This window comes from Melampsora larici-populina (genome assembly GCF_000204055.1).
Source record: "Melampsora larici-populina 98AG31 unplaced genomic scaffold MELLAscaffold_27, whole genome shotgun sequence".
Lineage (NCBI taxonomy): Eukaryota > Fungi > Basidiomycota > Pucciniomycetes > Pucciniales > Melampsoraceae > Melampsora > Melampsora laricis-populina.
Window position 1 is genome coordinate 916617 of NW_006768791.1, and position 24674 is coordinate 941290.

Genomic DNA, 24674 nt, shown 5'->3' on the forward strand with positions numbered 1-24674 from the left:
AGGTCCCCCTACGTTCTCTTCAAAGACGGACGGCATGCTTGCTGCTGCATGTTACTCTAGAGGATCCCAGACAATGTTAACAGATAGAGCTTGCTTACACTGATATGCCATTGTTGTTGAACGGAAACAAATAAGTTCAATCGGTTGAAGTGGTGAAGGCGGTGGAACATGATGTGACTTTGTTAGTGCGTGCTCAAGACCATGTAATTAGATAGAGCTTGCTTACACTTATGTGCCATAGTTGATGTACTGAAAAAAGTAAGTTCAATCGGTTGAAGTGGTGAAAGTGGTGGATGCGGGGGTGTCATTAAGTGAGTTTGACCGAATTGATATCTGAAGGGTCCAAAAGTTCAACAATCACGGAAAACCCATATCAGGTTTAGCTAGAGTCAGCGGAGCCAACGACTCTAGCTAAACCTGATGATACTCACTTCCAACATGTTGATATGGAGATGTTGCCTCGTCGACTTGGGGTTGGATTGTTAGGTGGTGAGACGTAATAATTGACCACATACTTGATGTCCTATCAAGGAACACCTGATTGTTAAATACCGAGTGTGAAAGTCGACAAGCCAGCGCGTACTAACGTTGTACAGGTTCAATATGTCAATTGATTGGGTATCATTGACTTGCTCGCTGAAATAACGGTCGGTGTCCGAATTGGGGAAAAACGCTTGAAGACGGTGAAAATTCAACTTATGATCTTGAGGTGTGGCTGGTTCTTGAGGCGGGTAAATATCCAATTCTTGGATTAACTATTGGGTACGTCGTCCAAGAGATGAGTGTCCGCGTCAACATATTTCTGTACTTGTGGGTGGGGGTTAGGGGTTGAATCTCACTTCAATCTGAGTACAAACACAGTGATAAAACTTGGATTGAGATAGTGGCTCTTTGTTGTTGGGAGGTCGAGTTGAAGGTGGAGTTTGCCATTCAAGAGATCGTGGTTCAGGTGGGTCGTTTTTGGTGAGCTCGTTCTCGTTGTTGGGTAGCATGATTGACCTAAGATATCTGCGACAGTGATGACAAGAAAGATGGTGAGAGAGGCTGGGAAGAAAGATGTGAGGAGATAGATTTTGTTCGAATACTATGTAAGGAAACTATAACCGCCAGAAGAAGGATGACGCGGTGGGTCTGAAAATACAGATGCAGTCAGGAGGTAGGCTAGACTTCGTGTTAGGTCAGACTTTGTGAAACTTTGACTTGACACATCACAACCACAATCTGGCCGCATCAGGAATCAGCAGTGGTTAATTTTTTGCCCCGCAGCACGTGTCTGACAGGACACGTCACGATTACGAAGCAAGGACGTTGCAACGATATCTCCAGCTTATCAGCTTCTCCGTTCACGTTCAACTCGGATTCATTTGAGCAAGGGGTAATGCTGCAGTGAAAAGATCACTGTCATTACCGATGTTTTGTAACAGATGACTACTACAAGTCTTCAGACATGCCTCGAAATAGTGTCATGCACGGCGCCAGTCCACAATGTCGCCGTGCCTGGCAAAGGTGTATACTGGTGATGTGGGAGGCAATGCACGGATCATGTCCGTGGATAAGGGTTTAGTTTACAATGACAAATTGAGAGTGTGAATGTTTTGGCAAGGACAACGTCTACAATACATGTTAGATCGTGTGGAGACCAGCCTTTTTATCCGTAGGTCTCTCATATAATGGAAAGCTTCTACACATAATACTCGATGTGTGAAATAGATTGAGCAACTAGGATAGAGGCGGGTTTTTTTGGAGTGCCGTCGATGTATGTAGGATCGAGGAAATTTTGATGTTGATTAGTTTACTGAGGAGTTGGAATGTTATGAGTAGAAGAGGTACTTGTGAGTGGATTAGGAACTTGGTTGGTAATGGCCACAACCGTGTACCGTTGTGCTAGGATGTCTTCATACCAAATCTGCATTACACCTCTATCGTTCATTATCGCGGCTGGGCCCTCTGCGAGCATCTGGGCGGTTACCTTGGAATCTGGGGTTTGGTGGACTGCAAGTCGGATCTTGTTGGGAAAATCGATGCCTCGCAATCAAATATCGTAGTGTTTCTTCTTTGGATGTATATGAACCCTAGGCTTCACTAGCTTGGGGTTAACTTTCTTAAGGTGGTCCACTGGTGTGCAGTATGTGGGACCATGGTCAGATACAAATCTGACCATCACAGGGATGAAATAAGTTAAATTGCAAGTAGAAACAAGACTTACAGACAAGCTGATTCAAGGCGAGCCGGAAGTCCTTACGTAGTTGATTGTTTGGAGTGACGGCGGGGGTTTTGGACTGGCGAGTTGTATGGTTGCGACCAGCGACAAAACGGTCAAATCGTTCGAGGATGTGATTGCCAAACGAGAAAGCGCTTAGGTAGACAGGGTCAGAACTAAACTCCTTACTCCATCCGGCGTAAGGGTTGGTGGTAGTGGGGCCCCAAGAAGCGGCCAACAGGTGGTAGTGCATACCATAGGTCTTGTGGGCGGCTTGAAGCTGGAAAATGGATGAGGCGGAGGACAAATCAGTCAGTTTAGTAGTTACAATTGAGGAGAACAAGAACAAGATACATTTACTTACCGATGAATGGATGAATTCCATTTGTTTAATGCCCTTTTCTTGGAACTTAGCAATTTGGTTAACATTGCGGCTAAGTGCAAGTTCGTCTTTGAGTTTTCGAAGGTTGATGAGTCGCTCATACGTGGGACGGAAGGCTTCTTCTTCAGCGGACAGGTGTTCGTGAGGTGAAAGGTTGGCGGTGTCATTGCAAATCACTAGAGTGATTCAATTAAACAGGGGTGTACGAAAAACCTCAATATCTGGAGAGGCCTTGATATCTTGCCACACCGCACAAACTATCTTGTTGTACAACCCTAGTCCTACAACATTGCTAGTTGGAGGCACTGACGGTTAAAAGGGTGGTGAGGTGAGCTCTCGAGGCAAGGGTTTGAAACAAAGGTGAGGGACTCACTTATATTGTCAAGCGTCGCGGTCTTGCTGAATTTGCGGAAGCGGTGGTAATTCTTGATCTCATTCTCGCGCACGGCACGATGACTGTTTGATAGAGAAGAGAGATCAGAAATGGAGAGAGTGAGAAGCGAGGGGAAGGTGCGGCTTAACACTCCGTATTTAAGTGTGTCATACGATATCCCACCGGCAATACTCAAAACTTGTAGCCGTGTGGTGAGTTTGTCTTCAAGCAATCTGGCTTCATCCAGTATGGTAGGTGGGATGCGATTGTTTCCTTTAGCCTTGGTACACGTAAGGTAATGGGTAAGTTCGGCACTACTCCATGTGTCGGCAAGCTCTTTGTAATTTTCCAGGGTTGGGGCTTTTGGGGGCTCGTTGTACTTATATTTTTTCCTCGCCTTTTTCTCTTCTTGGGGACGGGGGGGCTGCTGAGTCATTGTTGTTGTCTGAAGTCAATGTGGCCAGAAATCACGTGAGCTTGAATACATAAGATGGGTGTGTTGGAGGAGACGACGTACCTTCGCCGTCTTCTGAGTCAGGATCTTCTGGGGATATGTCTCTAGACTTCAATGGAAAGTCGTCATTGGAGTCATTGGAGTCATCTGAGTCATCTGAGTCATCTGAGGCGGTAAGTTCTCAGCTTCCAGAAACTTCTAGGAAACGTGTAATGGAACACACAAACTTACTTTTGAACGATGCAGAATCCCCTGGATTGGAATCATCAAGTGCTTCTTTCAGATGGAACCCCAGATGTATTAATAAAACAAAAGCAGCCATCAGATTGAACCAGGATTGATAAATGTAGTATGTACGTAAGGAAGGTCAGACCTGCATGTGACGTGATACAAGTGGATCTTCTTGCCACGTTAGAAGCCTAGGTGGGAGGGGGTTCCTTAGTGGCACGGGTGGTCGGCATGGTTTGAATGCGGTGCTAAAGTCAAAGTTTGATGCGAAGTTTGTTGTTGGTGTACAAAGGGATCGATAAGGTGTGAGGCTGAGAGAGTGGAAGAACTGAAAGAAAAACACACAGGGTCGGGATTAGGAGATGTGGGGTACGTGTACGTGTGCAGGCAGAAACTGTGACCGACCTGTGGTTGGGTAGGTTGGGTACGTAGCTTACGTCTTAGGTTACAGGTAAATAAAGGTCATGCGTCATAAACAGTGAGACTTGGTGAAAGGTTAGATAGACTTGTGATTGGTTTGCTGTGAAGGGGGGGGAGTGGTGGGTTTGTTGTATGGGGGTATGTGACGTTGCATGGGGTATGGTATGTCAACTGGTGGGTGCGTTCTGAGGTGGGCTGGTACGATCAACGACAGGTGGGTGCGTTCTGAGGGGTATGGTATGATGGTCGACTGGTGGGTGCGTTCTACGTGGGTGTACCGCGGGTGTTTGGGTTGGGGGTAGTGTGTATGTACCAGCCTGACGGTACCTTATCCAAAAGGGGTCACACCACAAATTTCTGTTATGGTATAGGTATACCTTAATACAAAAGCGTCACACCACGAATTTCTGTGGTATACCTTAATACAAAATTGCATCTTGCCTTATGCTCGATCACGCCAGAGAACTGCCAAAGGCGTTGGTGTAGGTGTGAGGCAAGTCGGCTCTGTCCAAAAAAGATAGTGGCATCTCAAAAGAAAGGAAGTCTAAGTCTATTTATCTCTCAAAAGAAAATGTGGATGTTGCATGATAGTTGTCGTCAGTTCACTTAGCTATCTATATGTACAAACAATGAATCAATCAATCACAGGATATCACGTATTGAATGTTATTGTAATAAGATCAATCAATCAATTGCACGTCTATGCTAGCAAGATCAGCTTTGTCAGACATTCTTGCAGAATGCACAAGATTGAAGACATGTGAGAAAGTGAAAGGGGGTGATGTGGTGGTACGTGGAGGGTTATGCAAGGTGATTGATAATTGATTCAGTGTACATGTGTCTGAGGTGGATGGGTGGGTACATTTGGACCAGACGTGAGGTAGTAGCCGCAGTGGAAATTGATTAATATGAATGTAGGTAGGTCTGTGTCTTGAAAGGTATGTTCATGGTGTATACTGCTGGGTTTGGTTTTGAACTTGGGTGGAAAGTTCACCGGGGGGTCAGGTTTACAGGTGTGGTGTGACTTGACGATATGCGGGGTGGAGTTTCATGATACAGTGGTTGGATTCTTTTTAAGGGTGGGATGCTTTGCTTTAGGTGTGTAGGGTTGTGAGAGGGTCGTCGAGTGGGTTGTGTGTGTCCCTTAAGGAAAGTTCACCGGGGGGTAAGGTTTACAGGTGTGGTGTGACTTGACGATATGCGGGGTGGAGTTTCATGATACAGTGGTTGGATTCTTTTCAAGGGTGGGATGATTTTTTGAAGGCGTGTAGCGTTGTGAGCGGGTTGGCGGGTGGGTTGTGTGTGTCCCTTAAGGAAATGATGACTTAGCCATTTCAAGATCTTTCGAAGATGCATCCTAAGATGCAACTTCATCTTAGCAGTGTGCAGTCAAATACCATTGGGTGATAGGTACGTCCTTATGCCCTAATAGTATTAGGTACTTACCTAAGTGCTCAGGTGGTATAATCCTTCGAGTGCATCTTATCTGACATTCGCAGGTAGTTCTCCAGAGAGGTATCAATTGTGTCAGTTTCTTCATCATTGTCCTCTGAGTCATCATGGAACATCGTAGGTTGTTTGGCAGATGAGTTGGAAGCTGAGTTTTGGTCTTGTTGGGAAGGGCCAGGTTTTTGACAAGGTGAAATGTGTTCGTATTCTGAGTAAATTTGACGCAGGGTAGACTCAACCTTCAATGGAATTACTCCAGATTTGCCACCAAACCGCTTGGTGAACACGGCATCGCTGGTACTCAACTGGTCGACCTTTTCTTGTAACTTGTGTTGGAGCTCGACATACTCAGGTATGACCATACAACCTGTAGGCCCGTCGCCTTCCATCCTGAGGGTGGTTTCAAGGAATATCTAATGAGATGAATCATTAGCAATAGTCCAAATGATACAATGATGGATGTACATATCTTACCTCGAGTTCAATATTGATGCGCCGGACTTGAGCCCACTCGGAAGTTGTCATTTCCAAAGAATGGAAGTAACCATAAGGCTTACCATTCTTTCTTGGGCGGCGACCAACGGCGAGAACTCGGTCCAAATCTTCTTTACACAGTTGATTGATAACCTGCAGAAAGAATAAGTTAGCAGAAGGAAAACACCAAAAGTATCGCACTGAATCTTACATCCTTTGCAAGCCAGGCCTTGTGCCGACTCTCATACTTGATGTTCCACCTGATACCATACCCAGCAATGAGGGAGCCTTTGAAACACAGCCTTTGAAACCTTTCTTTGCACTTACACGCTCAAATTATTTGCGCCATGCCGCTGAGCGTGTGATACGCCTGATGATAAAGTCGATCTATAATGACAAAAAGACATGTCAGTCAGTCCAATACCAATATCTCAGCAACAGAGAACAGAACTCGTACCTTGCGTAGAGTGAAGTCGACATCATTAGCTGCTCGACGATGAGTTGGAGCCACTTCTGCTTCCAAAACAACAGCCGGAATGACATCATCCTCAGCATCGGCAAGGTCCCAGTCATCCTCGTCATTGATTGGAGCCGCTGCCTCTTTAATTGCTTCTTGAGGTTGTGAGTCGTCCAAATCATCCAGATCGTGTTCAGCAACTTGATCTTCTGGCAGTTCTTCTTCGTCCTCCTTGGTGATGGTACCAATAGTTGGAAAGATGCCACAAGCCGCCATTTTGACTTTAGCTGGTGACGGCGCCTTGATTCCAAGCACCTGATTCCAAGTGCAGCAAGTCCTGCGTTGACAATCAAAGCCAATTTATGGCAAAAACAAAAAACATGCATAGATTCCGGGTTCCATTGATACTTAATACCAGGTACTGGTGGTTGTAATAAAAATTGATGGTGCATCTTGGTGGCCATTGTCTTGTTATTTGATCCGGAGTCTGTTGTCTGGGATAACATGTAAAACCTCAAACAAATACTGAGGTCAGTATTAGATTAAGGCTGGTGAAATCAAAACACAAAAAATTGGAAGTACTTATCTTCTGGTGAATGCCACGCTTAACCAATAAGTGAACAATAGGCTCTGCAAGCCATGGACCGTGGTGGTGCCACGCGACGACCTTAAGACTAACATGTCAAACATGATATGTCCACTTTGGATCGATGAAAGTCACGGAGGCTCCGATGAAGCCGTGCCAATTCCCCTTGCTGGTCCAGGCATCATGGACGAGGTTGAATTGTGAAGTTAATTGCTGGGATGATGATCAATCGGGCTTGGTAAGTAATGAATTTGAAAATTATGCGAAGTTGATTGAATTGTACACCTGACATTCAGTTCCTTGAAAACGTTTTCTTTCAATGAGGCGTTGATATGCCTTGCTTCTTTCGCTGCCCATTTACGTCGGAACAGCTTGGCATCCCGTCGCAAGTAACTCACCATGGCTTGCAAGAGCGGATCTTCCACTCGAGACCAGGGAAGCGCGTGCCTGATTCACCACGTGCAAGTCATCTGGTTGAAGGTTTCGTTGTTAAACTTGAGGCCAGGAGTAACAGTGACAAAACCATCTAGAGTTGATCCTTCCTTTTGTGCAGCCCGGCGTTCGGCCACCGAAGGAGGAACTTGAAGAGATTTATCCTCTTGAGCTTTGACTTGGCCAGGACAGCCGATGTCAGAGCGGCCTGCCAGGGTATATCCATCACGGTGATTCCGGAGGGCACCCGTCATGTTGCTGTAACTAACTCAAACAGGGTCATCTTTGTCTTTGGGGCAGAACCGACACGGGTACGCGATTGGTGGCTTTGATCTGTCCTGAAATCCCAGAAACGACCGAGACCGGGATAAAGACATGATGTTAGAAAGGGGTAAGAAATTGAAGCAAAGCAACATAGAGAAGAATGAGAATGACATGATGAAAACTAAGAATCTTACATCTCCTGGTTCGTATATTGGGTCATCATAGTAAGCCCTCAGTCTACCTAAGTCACTTTCCGGATGGTCTTTCTTCATCCTCTTTGGCGGTTTCTCGCTTACAAACTCCACATCAGAATCAGCCTGTAACATTCCTTTCGTGACATTAGACAATACATTCTAAAATGGGTTGGAGAAAGCATGAGTCGTCATCACAAACAAAGCGAGTTGAATCAAGAAAGAAAGACCTACTTCTTCTGATGTCTTGATGACCTTCTCCTTGCGGGTTTTGGAAGAGCCAAACTTGTTTTTGCTTGGAGAAACACTCGCATCGGATTCGTATTCCTCTTCCGCCGTATCAGTGCCAGAAGGTGCCTTGTGCTTCTTGTTGGTTTTGTCAGTTGGCGGTTGTTCGCTGATGTCAATTCTTCGACGTGAGTCAGGAGATGGGGCAATCATCCCTTCACGGTTGACCTGCTTTCTGATACGAATTGGTCTCAATGGGGTGGTGTCCAATTCTTTGACATGGTAGGTACGAGGCTGGGATGACATATTGATTGAATTTATAGTAGGTTGATGTTGGACGATTGTGCCGGTGGTGTCAAATAAGAGAGGAGAATTTGATGAGGACAAATAGAAATAGTATTCAGATGGGGTGGGAAGTGTCTGAACAGATTGGAAGTAGGCACTGCCAACATATTTGGCTCGGATACCAAAATCCGAGGACTCCTCGGATTTTGTATCCGAGACATTCACTGACTTATATCAAGCGAGACATCACCGACTTGATGCATACGATATAATGCATCTGATTTAATCATCCGACCATTCACCGAGGCTATCTTGAACCGACATTTCATCCAACTGAACCCTTCCGACCATTCAGCGACCCACTCACTGACCCAATTGCCTCATCCGAATCAACCCCACCGAGTCATCAACTGACCAGCAATTTGGATTTCCGAGGTATGAACATAAGGATAAGTCGAATTACCTAGTTAGTTACTTCGGAAGCCACGGTTCCACCCGACTTGATGCTCTTTTTGACCAAGGTTTCGAAGATCCAATGCGACTCAACCTATCTTTCCACCGACCCAACTCAGCTCTCCACTGATCTTAATGTACACTTCACCAAGCCAAGATGACCACCATCCGAGTGGAATCAAACAGAGTCACCTTAAGTATTGATACTTAACACCCTATCTGTTGATTCGATTCCAGGTTTTTTCATCTTGAAAACAAGCCAATCACTCTACACTTCAATCTTAAACACTTCAATCAACCTTCATCCACATCTAGTGTAAGTTTTTCACTCTCAATCTTTTTGGTCCATCTCTTGTACCAAAGTACTGATAGATAACAGTCTCTTTGTTGGTTCGCTTCTAGGTCAATTCATCATACACTATTCAATTTTCCAAATCAAAACTTCAATCACACTTCAAGCATATTTCAGGCAAGTTTTTAACTGTGGGTTCTTTTGATATATCATTCCTAGTGAAGTATTGATAATTAATAGTTGTCTGTTGATTCGATTCTAGATCAATTACTTTCAAAGCAAAACCCCAGACCTTCCAAACTTCAAAAACAACACACCTCAATCAATCTCCAACCATATGTATAGTAAGTTTTTCACTTGAAGTTCTGTCATTTCATCTATTATATTGAATTATTGATCATGACTGCTGTTTCTGTTGAGTCGCTTCCAGGTAATCCATTCTTACAACAAATCCAACCTTCTCCAAACTTCAAAACCAGAAAGTTGAATCAATGTTGGACCATCTGCATAGTAAGCTTTCCACTTGGACTTCTGTCAATTGATTGCTTATAATCAAGTGTTGACAATCAATGCTATCTATGTCATTTCGCTTCTAGCCTCTTTCATTTTAAAAACAAACCCAACACTCAATCCATCTCCTGATTTCCTACCATAGTTGATTGATCTGACTTCTTCCAACCCATCCCTTGTACTTAAGTTTCCATAAATGATATTCTTTCTGTTTGTTTTGGTTCTAGGTTAAATGGTTTTACAAATAAACAAGTACCTTCTACACTTCAGAATCAAACATGTCAATTGATTTCCAACTACATCCAAAGTAAGTTTGTGATTTGGATTTTGGAAGGCAAGTTTTACACTCTGATTTCTTTTGATACATCTTTCATACTAAGTCTTGACTAGCAAATTACTGGTGGATATCACAGCCCAAAGATTACATTTCGCCTTGCTGAGTTGGAGATAAGTGCATGTATGTATATTGAAATGTGATCTCAGATTTGGATGTCAAAAATTATTCTATGGTAGAAGAAAAACTTGGTTGATGAGTTTACTTTCTATTGATACAAGATATTCAAAGTTGTACCCAATACACATATTATTTCAATTATGATGAATGAAGGACTTGAGGCCTTAGGAAAACATAGAGGCAGTCACATGATGATTTGAAACATGTGCTATCAAACACTTGATCAATTAAAGACAAATAGTCATTTTTGCAGATTTTACAGATTGCATGGATTGATGAGTTCTTATTGAACACATACAGCTCAATTCTATGTTTGTATACTGCTTTGTGTAATTAAGACACTGTAATCTTACCATTTGAAGTAGATATATGTTGATGATAAAACAATACAAGTCAGCTTGATGAATATCAATTTTCACTTGATTTATTACTACCAGTAATATCAGTACCAATAAGACAAATAGAGCAAACCAAAGAACAAAATTGATCAATTTGTTTTGTTTGTTTTGTTTGTAGAAATGATCCACTATACTATGGGTACATACACCCTATAAAACTATTAGTGATATTAGTAATATAGTACTATTATTGATATTAGTAGTAGCAGTAGAATCACAGCGGAATGATGTGTGCTTGTAATGGGTATGAAGGCTTTGTTACAGTATCTCCTGAAGTAAATTTGAGCCTGTGAATGAGCAACCCCCTTTCTGCATTGCCAATTGTTTTTCTAAACCCAATGTCACTGCAAGAAAAGTTCCAGTACTCAAATAAAACCTTTTGTTTTGTCTCAAATATGGTAGTTCCTCAACTGTCAAGGTTATCTTACTTCTAATCTGATACTGTAATCTCTTCCACACCATCTATGAATGAACTCACAAAATGAGTGGATCAATACCAAATGAAACTCCATCAACACTATCATCCAAGAAGTATGTATGCTACAATCAAAATTTGCCTTGATCAGCCCTGTAACCCAGTTCCAGTCTATTCCCTCATTAACAATGATACCAACCAGTAAGTACTGCTATGGTTAAGGTCATGGCTGGGGTTTCTCAACAAGGGTCAAAGATCTGGTTTCTGATGTGCTATTCAGATTGCGATAGTAATATAGTAGTACTAGTCACTGCATCCGCCAGAGCCGTTCCCGACGTTGAGATCGTGATAAACTACAAAGGGGCCCTTTGTAGTCGGCAACATTCTCGACATCGAGAACGACTCCGGCGGATGCAGTGAGTAGTACTACTGGCACATCAGCCCTAGAGTACTATAGTATGGTCAATGTACTTAAACACTACAGTACTGTTTATACTATTAGTTTGTGTCAGCCGTATTTGTACTATAGTACTATTGGTACTATTGGTACAATACACAATGAAAACTATAGTACTATAGTACAATTAGTACAATACACAAAGAAACCTATAGTAGCATAGTACAATGTGTACAATACACAATGTAGAATATAGTACTGTAGTACAATTAGTACAATACACAAGGAAACCTATAGTAGCATAGTACAATTGATACAATACACAATGAGAACTATAGTAGTCATAGTATGGTACTATTAATACTATATTACTACAGGACTATTAGTACTATAGTACTATGGAGACCATTAGCTCATCCACCTTATAGTACTATACATACAGCAAGGCAATGAGGAAATAAGAAGCATTGAGTGATTTGTACTCCATTTACTCAAATATATTGAATGACCAAGTTGAATAACACATGTATTGATGTTAACAGATGGCAAACAACAGTAAACTTGTCAAAAATTGTATGATGAAAAATTTGACAAGTTTATCAAATTTCTACATACACACATGGTAAGAAATCTTCTCACTGTGATGCAAAAATTGCCCATGTAACTTTATGCTACTTTGGTTACCAAAGGGGCTGTACAATAAGGGTACTCAAAGCAAGTATGTGACGCTACATATGTGTTGCCACATACTTTCCAAATTTCACTCTTGACATGGAAAATACCATAACGAGTTGAAGAAAAGGACTTTTTGAATCATATTTGGCAAATTATGTGCTTCAAAATGTCAGTTTAGTTCATTCTTCCTGTCAGAAACAAAATTTGAAAGTATGTGGCACCACATATGTAGTGCCACATACTTGCTTTGAGTACCCTTAATATATACAATATATGCAATATACCCAAGATACCGAATATACCCAATACATACAATATATACAATATATACAATATATAAAATATATACAATATGTACAATATATACAATATATGCAATATATACACTACATACACTACATATCATAAATTCAATACATATCACACATACACTATTTACCAGGCATACATTAAATACATTACATCACATAAAGTATGTTTCAATGCATTCCAAATCAATGATAGATGTGAGCAGAATCATCTGATGCTAGTACATACCAAAGTTACAATACATACATTGACAGTACACAAAGCTACATACACTACAAATATAATGTGTTTTTCCAAGGTGCAAAATGATTGAACTTGATGCACAAAATGGTTAATAATACAGATTTAATGCACCAAAATGTTGATTTAATGTAGATTTAATGTAGATTTAATGCACTTTTCATCATTTTTCACCTCAGAGAAACATATTACATTTGCAGTGATATGTATGTGTATATAGTTTTTGATCTACTTTTTTTGGTGTGGAAAACAACAAAAATCTACTCTTGGAAGTATTTCCCGCCCAGAAAAACTATATACAGGGAACTATATACATAGATTTAGTTGCTTTGAGTACCGTAGATACATGCAATCCAATCAATATACATTAACAGTACTCAAAGCAAGTATGTAGCGCTACATACATGTTGCCACATACTTTTTGAATTCCACTCTTGACACAGAAAATACAATGACGAGTTAAAGAAAAGGACATTTTGAGTCATATTTGGCAAATTATGTGCTTCAAAATGTGAGTTTAGTTCATTTTGCCTGTCAGAAACAAAATTTAAAAGTGTGTGGTGCCACATGTGTAGTGCCACATACTTGCTTTGAGTACCCTTATTTTATATTATATATATTGTATATATTGTATACTGCATATATTGTATACTGTCTATACTGTATATATTATGTGTCCCAATCAGGTGCCCTGATTTTTTTAAACTTACAGTATATTTTGAAACATCAGGTAACTTATTGAACTTTAAAATACCATAGATTTCTTGACTTGAAGCCCCATAATATATACAGTATATACAGTATACAATATATACAATATATACAATATATACAATATATACAATATATACACTATATACAATATATACAATATATACACTATATACAATATATACAATATATACAATATATACAATTACGGTACTCAAAGCAAGTATGTACGCGTACATACTTTTTGCTACATAGTTTTTTTTGGTGGGGAAAACGAGTCCAAAAGTATATTCGTTTTATTTTCCCCGCCAAAAAAAAGTATATACGACAACTATATACGTGTAACTATGTAGCTTTGAGTACCGTAAATATATACAATATATACACTATATACTCTATGCACAATATATACAATATATACAATATATACAATATCTACACTATATACTAAGGGTACTCAAAGTAAGTATGTACGTGTACATACTTTTTGCTATATACTTTTTTTGGCGGGGAAGGCGAGGCCAAAAGTATATTTTTTTTCTTTGTCCCCGCCAAAAAAAGTATGTAGCGAAAAGTATGTAGCGCTACATACTTTGCTTTGAGTACCCTTACTCTATATACTCTATGCACAATATATACAATATATACAATATATACACTATATACTCTATATACTCTATGCACAATATTTACAATATATACAATATATACAATTAGGGTACTCGAAGCAAGTATGTACATGTACATACTTGCTTTGAGTACCGTAAATATATACACTATACACAATATTCACAATTAGGTGTCTCAAGGTTGATGTTTTTGGGTGATGTATTTTTAATTTGGGACATATAAAAAGGAAATCCTGCTTTAAGAAATTACATGTAGTTTACAACAACAGGCAATTTGTTGTAGCGCAAAAATACATAAACATTTTCAACTTGAAACCCCCTAACATACAAACCATACAAAACATACACTGAGTACAATACATACAATACATATACAACGTAAAAACAATAGGGGGTTTCAAGTTTGTTTGTTTTTTGTGTACTTTTCAAAATTCAAGCAAGTTTCTTGTAAAAACAACTGAAACTGCGTAGAACCACCATATTCTCATTTTGGTGACAACACTTTTTCAATCTTGATATGGTCTTCCTTCAGTCAATCTCAATGATCATCATTTGCATTCAAACTTGATATCAACATCTCTTAATCAATTTCAACTGGTCTGCTTTCCTTTAAATTACAAATCATTTCTTTCATCTCGACTAGAATCCAATCATTTTAGTGTTTTCAATAATAGTTGATACAAAAAAGCTATTAAGTTATTGAGAAATGATTCAAATTGTGTTTGAGGGTGTAGGTCAAAAAGTGAATGATGTTGTGGCATTGAGGGGAGAGATTGAGTGAGAATCAGACCATCAGACCGGCTCAACCATCATCGGAATCAATGACCTTGTCCAACAGATGGCAAAAGGTGTTCTGGAGATCATCAGCACTGAATTGTGATCAAAGCTCAAGTTGTACCTGTTTACCAAATGTTCCCAAAAAGTAAAGCGTTGTGGTTTTTTAAACATACACACATGATGAGGTATTTTCTCACTGTGATGTAAAAATTGCATTGGATCAATAATGCACCATTTCTACCAAAGTGGGTGGTATGGAGTGCATGTCTTGTATTGTATTGTATTGTATTGTAAGTCTTGTCTTGTCTTGTCTTGTCTTGTCTTGTCTTGTCTTGTCTTGTCTTGTCTTGTCTTGTCTTGTCTTGTCTTGTCTTGTCTTGTCTTGTATTGTATTGTATTGTATTGTATTATATTGTATTGTATTGTATAATCAAGTTCCTTATTGTATTGTATTGTATTGTCTTGTCTTGTATTGTCTTGTCTTGTATTGTCTTTGTAAGGGAGGAATATGGGATAGATTACAGTAGTGTATGGGTTTATGTAGTGTTACATGTGTAGTAGTATAAGGGGGATTCAGGAGCGCGACTCTTCCTCCCTTTCCTCTTTTTCCTGAGGACTTCTTTCCTCCTTCTCTTTACTCTTCTCTTTTAGTTTATATATTGATAGCTGTGGTTTTAGGTATGACTTCCTTCTCTTTTTCTGGAGGACTTCTTTCCTCCTTCTCTTTACTCTTCTCTTTTAGTTTATATATTGATAGCTGTGGTTTTAGGCCTAAATTCAGGAAATATACTTTGGTGATTGTTTCGACTGGCTACGGCCGAAGAGTTTAGAGAACAGTGAAGGTCGAGATACTCTCGACCTTACACTTTTTTAAACAATCCCAGCGATTCGGATTTGATCAACGACGATTGACACTTCGAATCAACTTAAAATCTCAGTTGTTCACTTTTATCAAACTTAAAATCAATTCAAAATTTTTTTCGTACAGCGAATCCTCGTTTTTGTTTTTTCCTGTGCTATCCTGTTTTATCAGCTGCCTGCGACACCTGTTACCCCGTCTTCCCTGTCTGTATTTCCATGTCTGGAGATCTTCCTGTCAACGCCAGAACAACACATCGAAACCCTGGACTAACCTTATCAACTGTAGACAACCCGGAACGAATCATCTTCCCGGCACGAGGACACCGTCACTATCCAGTGCGACCGTTGCCTTTACCGGTGGATCATTCAACACCTCCTAGACCTGTTTCGGCTCCACCAGCACCCTCGCTACCAGTGTCCAGTGGACGTCGACCCTCTCTGATAGAACAACAGTGGGATCTTATCGTCAACCCGCCAAATCCTCACGGTTATCCAGTAATTACAGCTGCCTGGCCCCTGCCCTCGAATTCTGTGTCACTTGACGACCTTTCAGACGACTCCCACGCGTCACCGCGCCCAACTCTGCCGCATCCACCTAGACAACCTAGACACAGTTTACCTGGGGCCTTTGATCCCAATACCTCATTATCAGCATGGGGGAAGCCACCATCCAGGGTATGGACCGTCACCAATTGACCTCCGGTCAACCCTCCACCTCAGTGCCTGCTTACGATGTCAGTGCAGAATTGGAGCGAGTCAAGTCAGCGAACGACGCTCTTCGTGACGATAATGATGGCTTGCGTACTGAAATGCGCGAGATCCAAACCTTGCTCACGGAGTTATTACGACGCGACCGTCCCGCGGAACCTGAACAGCGGGAAGAAGTTGCATCACCGGAAGTTTCAACCTCTACTCAACGACCGGGGGCAGCACCTGAAGCGCTGAGCGAGCCTTCTCATCGCACACCTCAAATGTTCACCTTGACACCGGCTGTAGGGATTCGTCAGAATCTTTTCAATGTACCTCAATCCTTACCGTCCGTAGCGGACACCCCATCAGTACCAACTCAGCAACCTGCTGATTTTTCCAAGTTCCGTGCCTCCGACTGGCCCCAATATAAGGGGAAATTTGGCGACGTAGCGGTGTTTCAAACCTGGCAGTATCAGATGGAAACGACGTTTCGTGTGAAGATGATCGATTGACCAAAGGATCGTTTTAGGATTTTGCCACTGGTCTTATCAACAGACCCTGCCGCATCTTGGTGTCGTCGTTCGGAGAGGAATTTTGTCGGCAGAAGCTGGGAGGAGGTTATGTTGGAGATGCAGGGTGTAGTATTGCCAGTTGGTTGGGATGAGGCTGCTAAAGAACGACTTCGACAACTTACTATGAAACCTAACGAGTCAAGTACAGCTTATTGTGCCCGAGCCAGAGCAATTCAAGAGGAGATTGGTGTAGAAGAGTGTTCAGATGAGACGTTGGGTTATGCGGTTGTGGGAGGTACTATAGGTACATTCAAAGCGTGGGTTCAGATGGAGAAAATTGTTAAGAATAGTGTCGACCCTGTCACCCGTCGTTTTTCATTCCCTATCTTCGAGGAACGTATGGGCTCCATTTGGTTACTAACTCAAGAGATCAATAACCGAAATCAAGGTCGTGTTAGAACGCTGGCGCCGCAAGTATCGTCGACCTCTTCTAATACGACTGTGTCGTCGGCTCAGCGTGTGGCGGCGTCATCAGCAACGCCCAGACCTCCTCTTTCGTCAGAAGCTCAGCTCGCTCGGAACATTAGATTTGGAGCATATATGAGGTCTATTGGCATGTGCCCGCGATGTAAAACACCTTGCGACAAATGGCTAGGAGGTTGTGATGCGAAACAGAACACGGCGTTTTTTTCTGTCCCAATGGACTTTCCTCGTGCTCCACCTTATCCCCCTCCGAAACCTGCGGCAGGCGCAGCCTTATCTCGATCGGGGCCTTCAGGGGGAGTTAAGCAGACCTCTCGACGAGTGGATGTGGCGGCTGTTGAGTCAAGTGGAAGTGTGGGAGTTGATGTAGCGGCAGTGGGATCATTCCCTGATCTTGGACGAGCAGATCTGGCAGCGTATGAACAGCTCATTAATCATCTGAATGAGCCGGTCGTTGAGGACGAGATTGTGGAATCTGCTGAGTACGGGACCACTACTTCTTCTAACACAGGCCGCACACTCATCATGAATTGGCTTGTGAACGGTATTTCCCTTCGTGTGCTAATTGATACTGGAGCAGGCACGAGCCTGATTTCGAACCAATCGGTTGATTGCCTCAAACTTGTTCGTCGACCGCTTCCGGTACCGATATGTGTACGTCCTGCGATTCAATCGGAACCCGAACCCTTTGTGCTTAAAGAATTCACGTTTGCTAATATCAAGGCACCGCACCCGTCGTTTACTTTTGGAGCTACAGCATTCAAGATTGCACCGCTGGGAGGGGACTATGATATCATTTTAGGGGCTCCGTTTTTATCTAAACATCAATTAGATGTCTCTTTGTCGCAGCGATTACTTCGTAGTTCGAAGAATGGGTATTCTTTTAGGGAGCAAGTTAATATTGATGAAATGAATGCTGTGAATGCTTTGAAACAAAGGCGTGAAGCGCTTGTGAAGACAGTGTTAGAGAATGTAGGCAGAGTGGATGAGGCTAATCAGTTTTTGTTGAAAGAGGTAGCGATGTTGAGAGAATTCCAGGACTTGTTTCCTGAGGAGTTGCCGAGTGTGTATGACATTGATGATGAACAAGATGAAGTATTCCCTGATAAATTACAGGAGGAGTCAACTAAAACCCGACATCGTATACGTCTGACGGACCCTAACGTACAAATTAATGAGAAGCAATTTGGGTATCCACGGAAGCATCTGGATGCGTGGAAGAAGCTGCTAAATCAACATGTGGCTGCGGGTCGACTACGTAAATCTTGTAGCCCGTATGCATCTCCTTCTATGATTATTCCTAAAAAGGACCCAACAGCACTTCCGCGTCTCATATGTGATTATCGGGTATTGAATAAGCACACCGTGAAAGATAGGGGACCTTTACCAAATCCGGATGAAGCTGTGCGTCTGGTTGGTACAGGGAGAATCTACTCCTCCTTAGATCAGATTAATGCCTTTTTTCAAACCAGGATGTATGAAAAGGACATACCGTTGACGGCAATCAAAACGCCATGGGGTTTGTACGAGTGGGTGGTCATGCCAATGGGCTTGACCAATGCGCCAGCAACTCAGCAGAGGAGATGTGAGGAGGCATTAGGTGATTTGGTAAATAGCGTTTGTGTAGTATACATTGATGACATCGTGGTCTTTTCACAGACCGTGGAGGAGCATGAGGTACACCTTTGAGAAGTCTTGACGCGTCTAAGAAAGGCTAACCTTTACTGTGGAATTAAGAAAACTCAGCTCTTTCGAAGACAAATCAAATTTCTTGGACATGTAATTAGTGAAGACGGGATCAGTGCGGATGAAGAGAAAGTCGACAAGGTTGCTAATTGGCGGAGCCCAAAGAATCCGAAACAATTGAAAGAATTCTTGGGCACCGTCCAATGGATGAAGAAATTTATTGACGGTTTGGCTCGTTATGCCAGTCAGCTTACACCATTGACGAGTACCAAACGCAAGCCGGAAGATTTCAGGTGGACGGATCGAGAAGAAGAGGCGTTCAATAATATAAAGCGGATGATTACCACTTTACCGGTCTTGCGTAATCTCGACTATGATTCTGATGATCCAGTATGGTTATTTCCTGATGCTAGTGGGCAGGGACTGGGTGCGGCGCTGTTTCAAGGCAAGGATTGGGAAACCGCTTGGCCGATAGCTTACGATGGACGTTCAATGACTCAGGCAGAGAGAAATTACCCTGTTCACGAACAAGAGCTACTGGCAGTGATTCATGCTTTGAATAAGTGGTGTCTGCTGTTGTTGGGTTTAAAGGTTAACATTATGACAGACCACCACTCCCTTACCTATTTGTTGTCTCAACGTAATCTGAGTAGACGACAGGCGAGATGGATGGAGGTTTTATCGCAATTTGATTTGAATTTCAAGTACCTCCAGGGGGGTGACAACTCGGTGGCTGATGCTTTATCCCGAATGGATACGGCTGCTATTTCTGAATCCCGTCCGACTCTCGATGAGGACATGATCCGAGATGTTGTATCCGGCTACGCGTCTGATCCATTTTGTTCCAAACTGTCTAAGGTGTTGCCGTTAAGAGAGAATTGCGTGTGGAAGGATGGGTTAATGGTGATGGATAATTGTGTTGTGATTCCGAAGGACGTCGAGTTGCGAAACAAGTTAATTTTGTCGGCTCATCAGGCGGTCGGGCACTTGGGCAGCTTAAAGACCTATAACCGTCTACGAGCAGAATTCTTCTGGCCTGGTATGACGGGCGACGTAGATACCTGGGTTGGGCGGTGCGATGGATGTCAGCGACATAAAGCGCGGACTACACTCCTGCCAGGACGGGCTCAGAGTACGGATCTCCCGGCAAGACCTATGAGCAGCATCGCGTTGGATTTTGTTGGTCCTTTTCCTAAAGTTTTGGGATATGACATGCTGTTATCTTGCACATGCCGCCTAACTGGCTTTGTTCGCTTGATTCCTTCAAATCAAAAAGATTCGGCGGAGAGAACGGCTCGGCGTTTGTACTCATCCTGGCTGACAGTGTTCGGAGCACCGGATGAGATGGTTGGTGATAGAGACAAACTTTGGGTTTCTCGTTTCTGGCAAGAACTACATCGGTTACTCGGTATCACTGTGAAGCTCACCACTGCTTACCACCCTCAAGGCGATGGACGGGCGGAACAAACCAATAAAACGTTAGGTCAGCTTCTACGGTTTTCTACTCAAGGTCGCCAAGGCAAATGGTTGGATTCCTTACCGACTGTCGAGTACGCAATCAACTCGGCAGTGAATGCGGCGACGGGAGTATCACCGATGCTTTTTGTGCTGGGTCGGGATCCACGTTTATTTCCGATCCCAGAGTCGGCAGAGAAAGCCAGCCAGAGTGTTGAACAGTGGGTAGCTTCTCGGAAAGCGGACTGGGCGCGCTGGAGGGACAAATTGTGGGTCTCTCGAGTTGACCAGGCGTTACAATACAACAAACGTCAAGGTGGCGACTTAGCGTTGGAAGAGGGGGATTTAGTGTTAGTGGATAGCTCAAATTGTGCAAATCAGGTGGGTGGTAAAGTGGCAAAGCTGAGGGCTCGGTTCGATGGACCTTACAAGGTTTTGCAAGTCTTGAACGAGGGGCGCGATGTCAAGCTGAAGTTATCGCCAAATGACACTTCACACGATGTCTTTCACATTTCGAAACTCAAGAAATACCGAACGGACGCGTCGGTGGATTCTTGGTGATTTGGCGAGGGATTACTCTGTGCAAGTAAGTTCCCTCCATTGTATGCACCGCCGCGGGGTTCTACCTCTCTCCAAAATGTTTCGCAACAACACCTTGGCCACGCCTGTGAGCACAAAAACTTTGGTCTTGCTCTTTCAGGACGGGCACGCGGTACGACTACTCGACGGAGTCTGAAATTCGAATGGGTTTGATTGGGGGCTTGGGTTTCTTTATTTTCTTTCAATTTCCTTTTTTCTTATATCTTTTCAATTAAAATCTCTCAAATTCTTTGTGTTTTCTATTTTATTTCTTTAATTCTTTTTTTCTAATTTTGGGCTGAGTTGCTTTGCTTGTAGGGAGTCTCCTTTTCCTTTTTTTTCTTTTCTTCTTTGATTGGGGTATTTTATCGGGATAGTTTATTTTTAGTTGGGGGGGGTGTAAGGGAGGAATATGGGATAGATTACAGTAGTGTATGGGTTTATGTAGTGTTACATGTGTAGTAGTATAAGGGGGATTCAGGAGCGCGACTCTTCCTCCCTTTCCTCTTTTTCCTGAGGACTTCTTTCCTCCTTCTCTTTACTCTTCTCTTTTAGTTTATATATTGATAGCTGTGGTTTTAGGTATGACTTCCTTCTCTTTTTCTGGAGGACTTCTTTCCTCCTTCTCTTTACTCTTCTCTTTTAGTTTATATATTGATAGCTGTGGTTTTAGGCCTAAATTCAGGAAATATACTTTGGTGATTGTTTCGACTGGCTACGGCCGAAGAGTTTAGAGAACAGTGAAGGTCGAGATACTCTCGACCTTACAGTCTTGTATCGTATTGTATTGTATTGTCTTGTCTTGTCTTTGTAGAGCGGGAACGAACTAGAAGATCTAGTGTTAGTGTAAAGCACCGAAACAAACAAACAATTGTGACGGAGAAAAGGGCTAAACAACTAGTAGGTAAAACATGTTTTATATATGAAACACGTTTTGTGTGGCGTTACAACTCTGACGCAAACAATGAGAAAAGAAACCAGTCCATTCCTAAATCTTCCTACTTCTTCCAGCTAGTCTAAACCGAAAATAGGTGAGACAACGCCTTGTGCCTTGCCGTCTACGACGCCAGGCCAGTCTGGGCGTTAACACCCCCCCCTCAACCTTTTAGAGGTTTATCAATCTAAATCATACAAATGTTCTTTTTATGAATCTGAAATAAAGTATTACCAAGTGATTTAGTAAGAATATCGGCCTTTTGGTTTGGGCCATCAATCCATTCAATCTTCAAATTTCCATCAAAGACTTGTTCGTTAACATAGTGAAATTCACGTGCGACGTGATGAGAGCGTTTCGTGAGATGTAGGTCTTGCGCAACCTTGATAGCCGCTGTGTTGTCGCATTTGATAGTCGTGATGAAAGTGGTTTTAAAAATATCTTCTAACAAATTTTGTAACCAAATTGACTCTCTTGATGCCACACCTAAAGCCATGTATTCTGCGTGACATGTTGATGTCGCAACGCAACCTTGCCTCCTAGAAGCCCTTGAAATAATATTACCAAACAAAAATACAGCAAACCCATGCGTAGACCTTGAAAACTCTCCACCCCAGCTCGCATCACAATACGTAACTAGGTCATTGCCTTCTACCATTTTCCTGAAGTGAATCCCATCGTTCTTAGTCCCACTTAAATACCTAAGTAAATGTTTGAGCGCCAGCCAGTGTTCTTCATTCGGTCTGGACGAAAACCTTGCTAAGTAGTTGACCGCGAAAGACATATCCGGTCTTGTTCCTATCGCTAGGTAAGACAGGGAGCCCAGTATTGACAAATAGGATGATGTGTTGACCCCAGAAAACGTCTTTCTCGGTGGTGAGAAGGTTGAGGTTGGCTATCATGGGAGTCGCCACCTTCGAGTTCGCGAAACCAGTAGACTCCAGAATGCTTAAGGTAAGAGATGGTTGAGACAAAAATATCCCTTCAGGTGAGTATTGGATCTTGAGACCTACAATCTGTTCTAAATTGTCATTCCAGGTGATTTCGAATGATTTGAGTAAAGATTCTCGAATAAATGATATGATGTTTAACAATGATCCACATATTAAACCATCATCCACATGAATCCAAAGTAATGCGATATCATTTTTGTAATGTAAGACATACAGACTCTGGTCATTGATGCAATACCTGCAACCCATACCAGAAAGAATTGACGAGAAATGCTTCCACCAGCATCGGGCGGCTTGTTTCGTTCCATACAAGGCTTTCCAAAGAAGTAAATAGAGATTTGGTTGTGATGTAATGATACCTTCAGCTGGTCGTACATAGATTTGTTCGTCGATGGGAGAATGAGGATAAGCAGCCACCACGTCAAAGCCTCTGATGTGCCATCCCTTGTTGACTTTGATCGAAAAAATCATCATAAGCAATGTGAATCATGCTGTGGGCGCGAAAGTTTCGGAAAAGTCAATTCCTTCACGTTGAGTAAATCCCCGCACGACGAATCTAGCCTTCCTTTTAAACACATTACCATCTGAATCTGTCTTCTCAGCGAAAACCCATTTGCTGGACACTGCTTTCTGGCCTTCAGGAAGTGGAACTTCCTCCCAAACATTCAACTTAGTAAGAACCTCAATCTCCTTCCTACACGCTTCTTTCCATTCACTACTAAATTCACCGTTGATCGCCTCCTGATAAGTCTTCGGAAGATTCAGAGCTATTCCATCTGCTTTCGCTTGAAGGACTTCGACATTGATAGCTTGATTTCTGACAGCTTCAGTGAATGATTTGTCGTCGAGGAGATAAGATACCGAGAGGGATTCAATAAGATGTCGAATTTCTTGATGTACTTGTAAGCCATCTTCTGATAATAAGATCTCATTCAGTGAAGTACCGTCAGCATCAGTCAAGGATTCAGAAGTATTGGCAGGAGTGGAAGGTATAAGTTTTTCATTCAGCCATCTTGCATGAGCCGAATCGATGAATTCTTCAGTTGATGGGTTCCAGAACCTCCAACCCTTACTGTTCTCAAGATATCCCACAAACCTACACTTCACTGCTCGGTCATCCAGCTTCTTACGACGTTCAGCAGGTACGTGGACAAATGTCCAGCTCCCAAAAATCCGGAGATGGTCAACTTGAGGAGCGAAACCAAGAAATAATTCTGTCGGTGTCTTGGAACCGGTATTGGAGTTAGGTGTCTTGTTGTGTAGGTCGGTCGCGGTCGTGATGGCAAAACCCCAAAAACATCGTGGGAGTCCAGAGTCTCTAAGAAGGACTCTCATGCCACCTTGCACCGTTCGATTTGCTCGTTCAATCGCACCATTCTGTTCATGGAAATATGGAAGTAGGTTTTGAACTTTGATACCTTTCTCAGCGAAAAAGGATTTGAGGGAATTATTCACAAATTCCCCCCCCCCATCAGTACGCCAGTAAATAACATTTTTACCTGTGCGTCGCTCGGCTTCCGCTATAAAAACATTTATGTGATGTGCTGCTTCGTTTTTCGACTTGAGTAGATATCATGACACTAAAGCACCTGTGTTTACTAGAAAGCACCAAGTATATTGGATGAAACTGACACCTGTATCATCCAATGGCATTGGAAACCCCCCTATTAGAATTTCTTAGCAGCATAGGTGGTCCTATGCCTATACAAAAATATCTCTAAGTCACCTTTTCATAAGGGGGGGGGCCTTGCCCCCCCACACGCACCCAACACAAATCTCACTACCCAACTACACAATCTCACTACACAAGTCAAAAACTTACTACGTAAGTCAAAAAC

At 42.4% G+C, this 24674-nt stretch overlaps 3 protein-coding genes across 3 annotated transcripts; all 3 read right to left on the reverse strand.

The window, feature by feature from the left end:
* Positions 1-182: 182 nt before the first annotated feature.
* Positions 183-992, reverse strand: MELLADRAFT_108168 (uncharacterized protein; the record flags this gene model as incomplete). The annotated part of the gene is made up of 4 exons (XM_007411858.1): positions 183-333; positions 432-523; positions 588-755; positions 840-992. The coding sequence occupies 4 exons, from the start codon at positions 990-992 to the stop codon at positions 183-185; spliced, it is 564 nt and encodes a 187-aa protein (XP_007411920.1).
* Positions 993-4224: 3232 nt separating this feature from the next.
* MELLADRAFT_88565 (uncharacterized protein) lies at positions 4225-4921 on the reverse strand (the record flags this gene model as incomplete). The annotated part of the gene is made up of 2 exons (XM_007411857.1): positions 4225-4384; positions 4893-4921. The coding sequence occupies 2 exons, from the start codon at positions 4919-4921 to the stop codon at positions 4225-4227; spliced, it is 189 nt and encodes a 62-aa protein (XP_007411919.1).
* Positions 4922-6003: 1082 nt separating this feature from the next.
* MELLADRAFT_56582 (uncharacterized protein) lies at positions 6004-6926 on the reverse strand (the record flags this gene model as incomplete). Its single annotated transcript, XM_007411856.1, has 3 exons — positions 6004-6133; positions 6192-6367; positions 6438-6926. 2 exons carry the CDS (start codon positions 6711-6713, stop codon positions 6317-6319), a joined length of 327 nt encoding a protein of 108 aa, XP_007411918.1.
* Positions 6927-24674: the final 17748 nt, after the last annotated feature.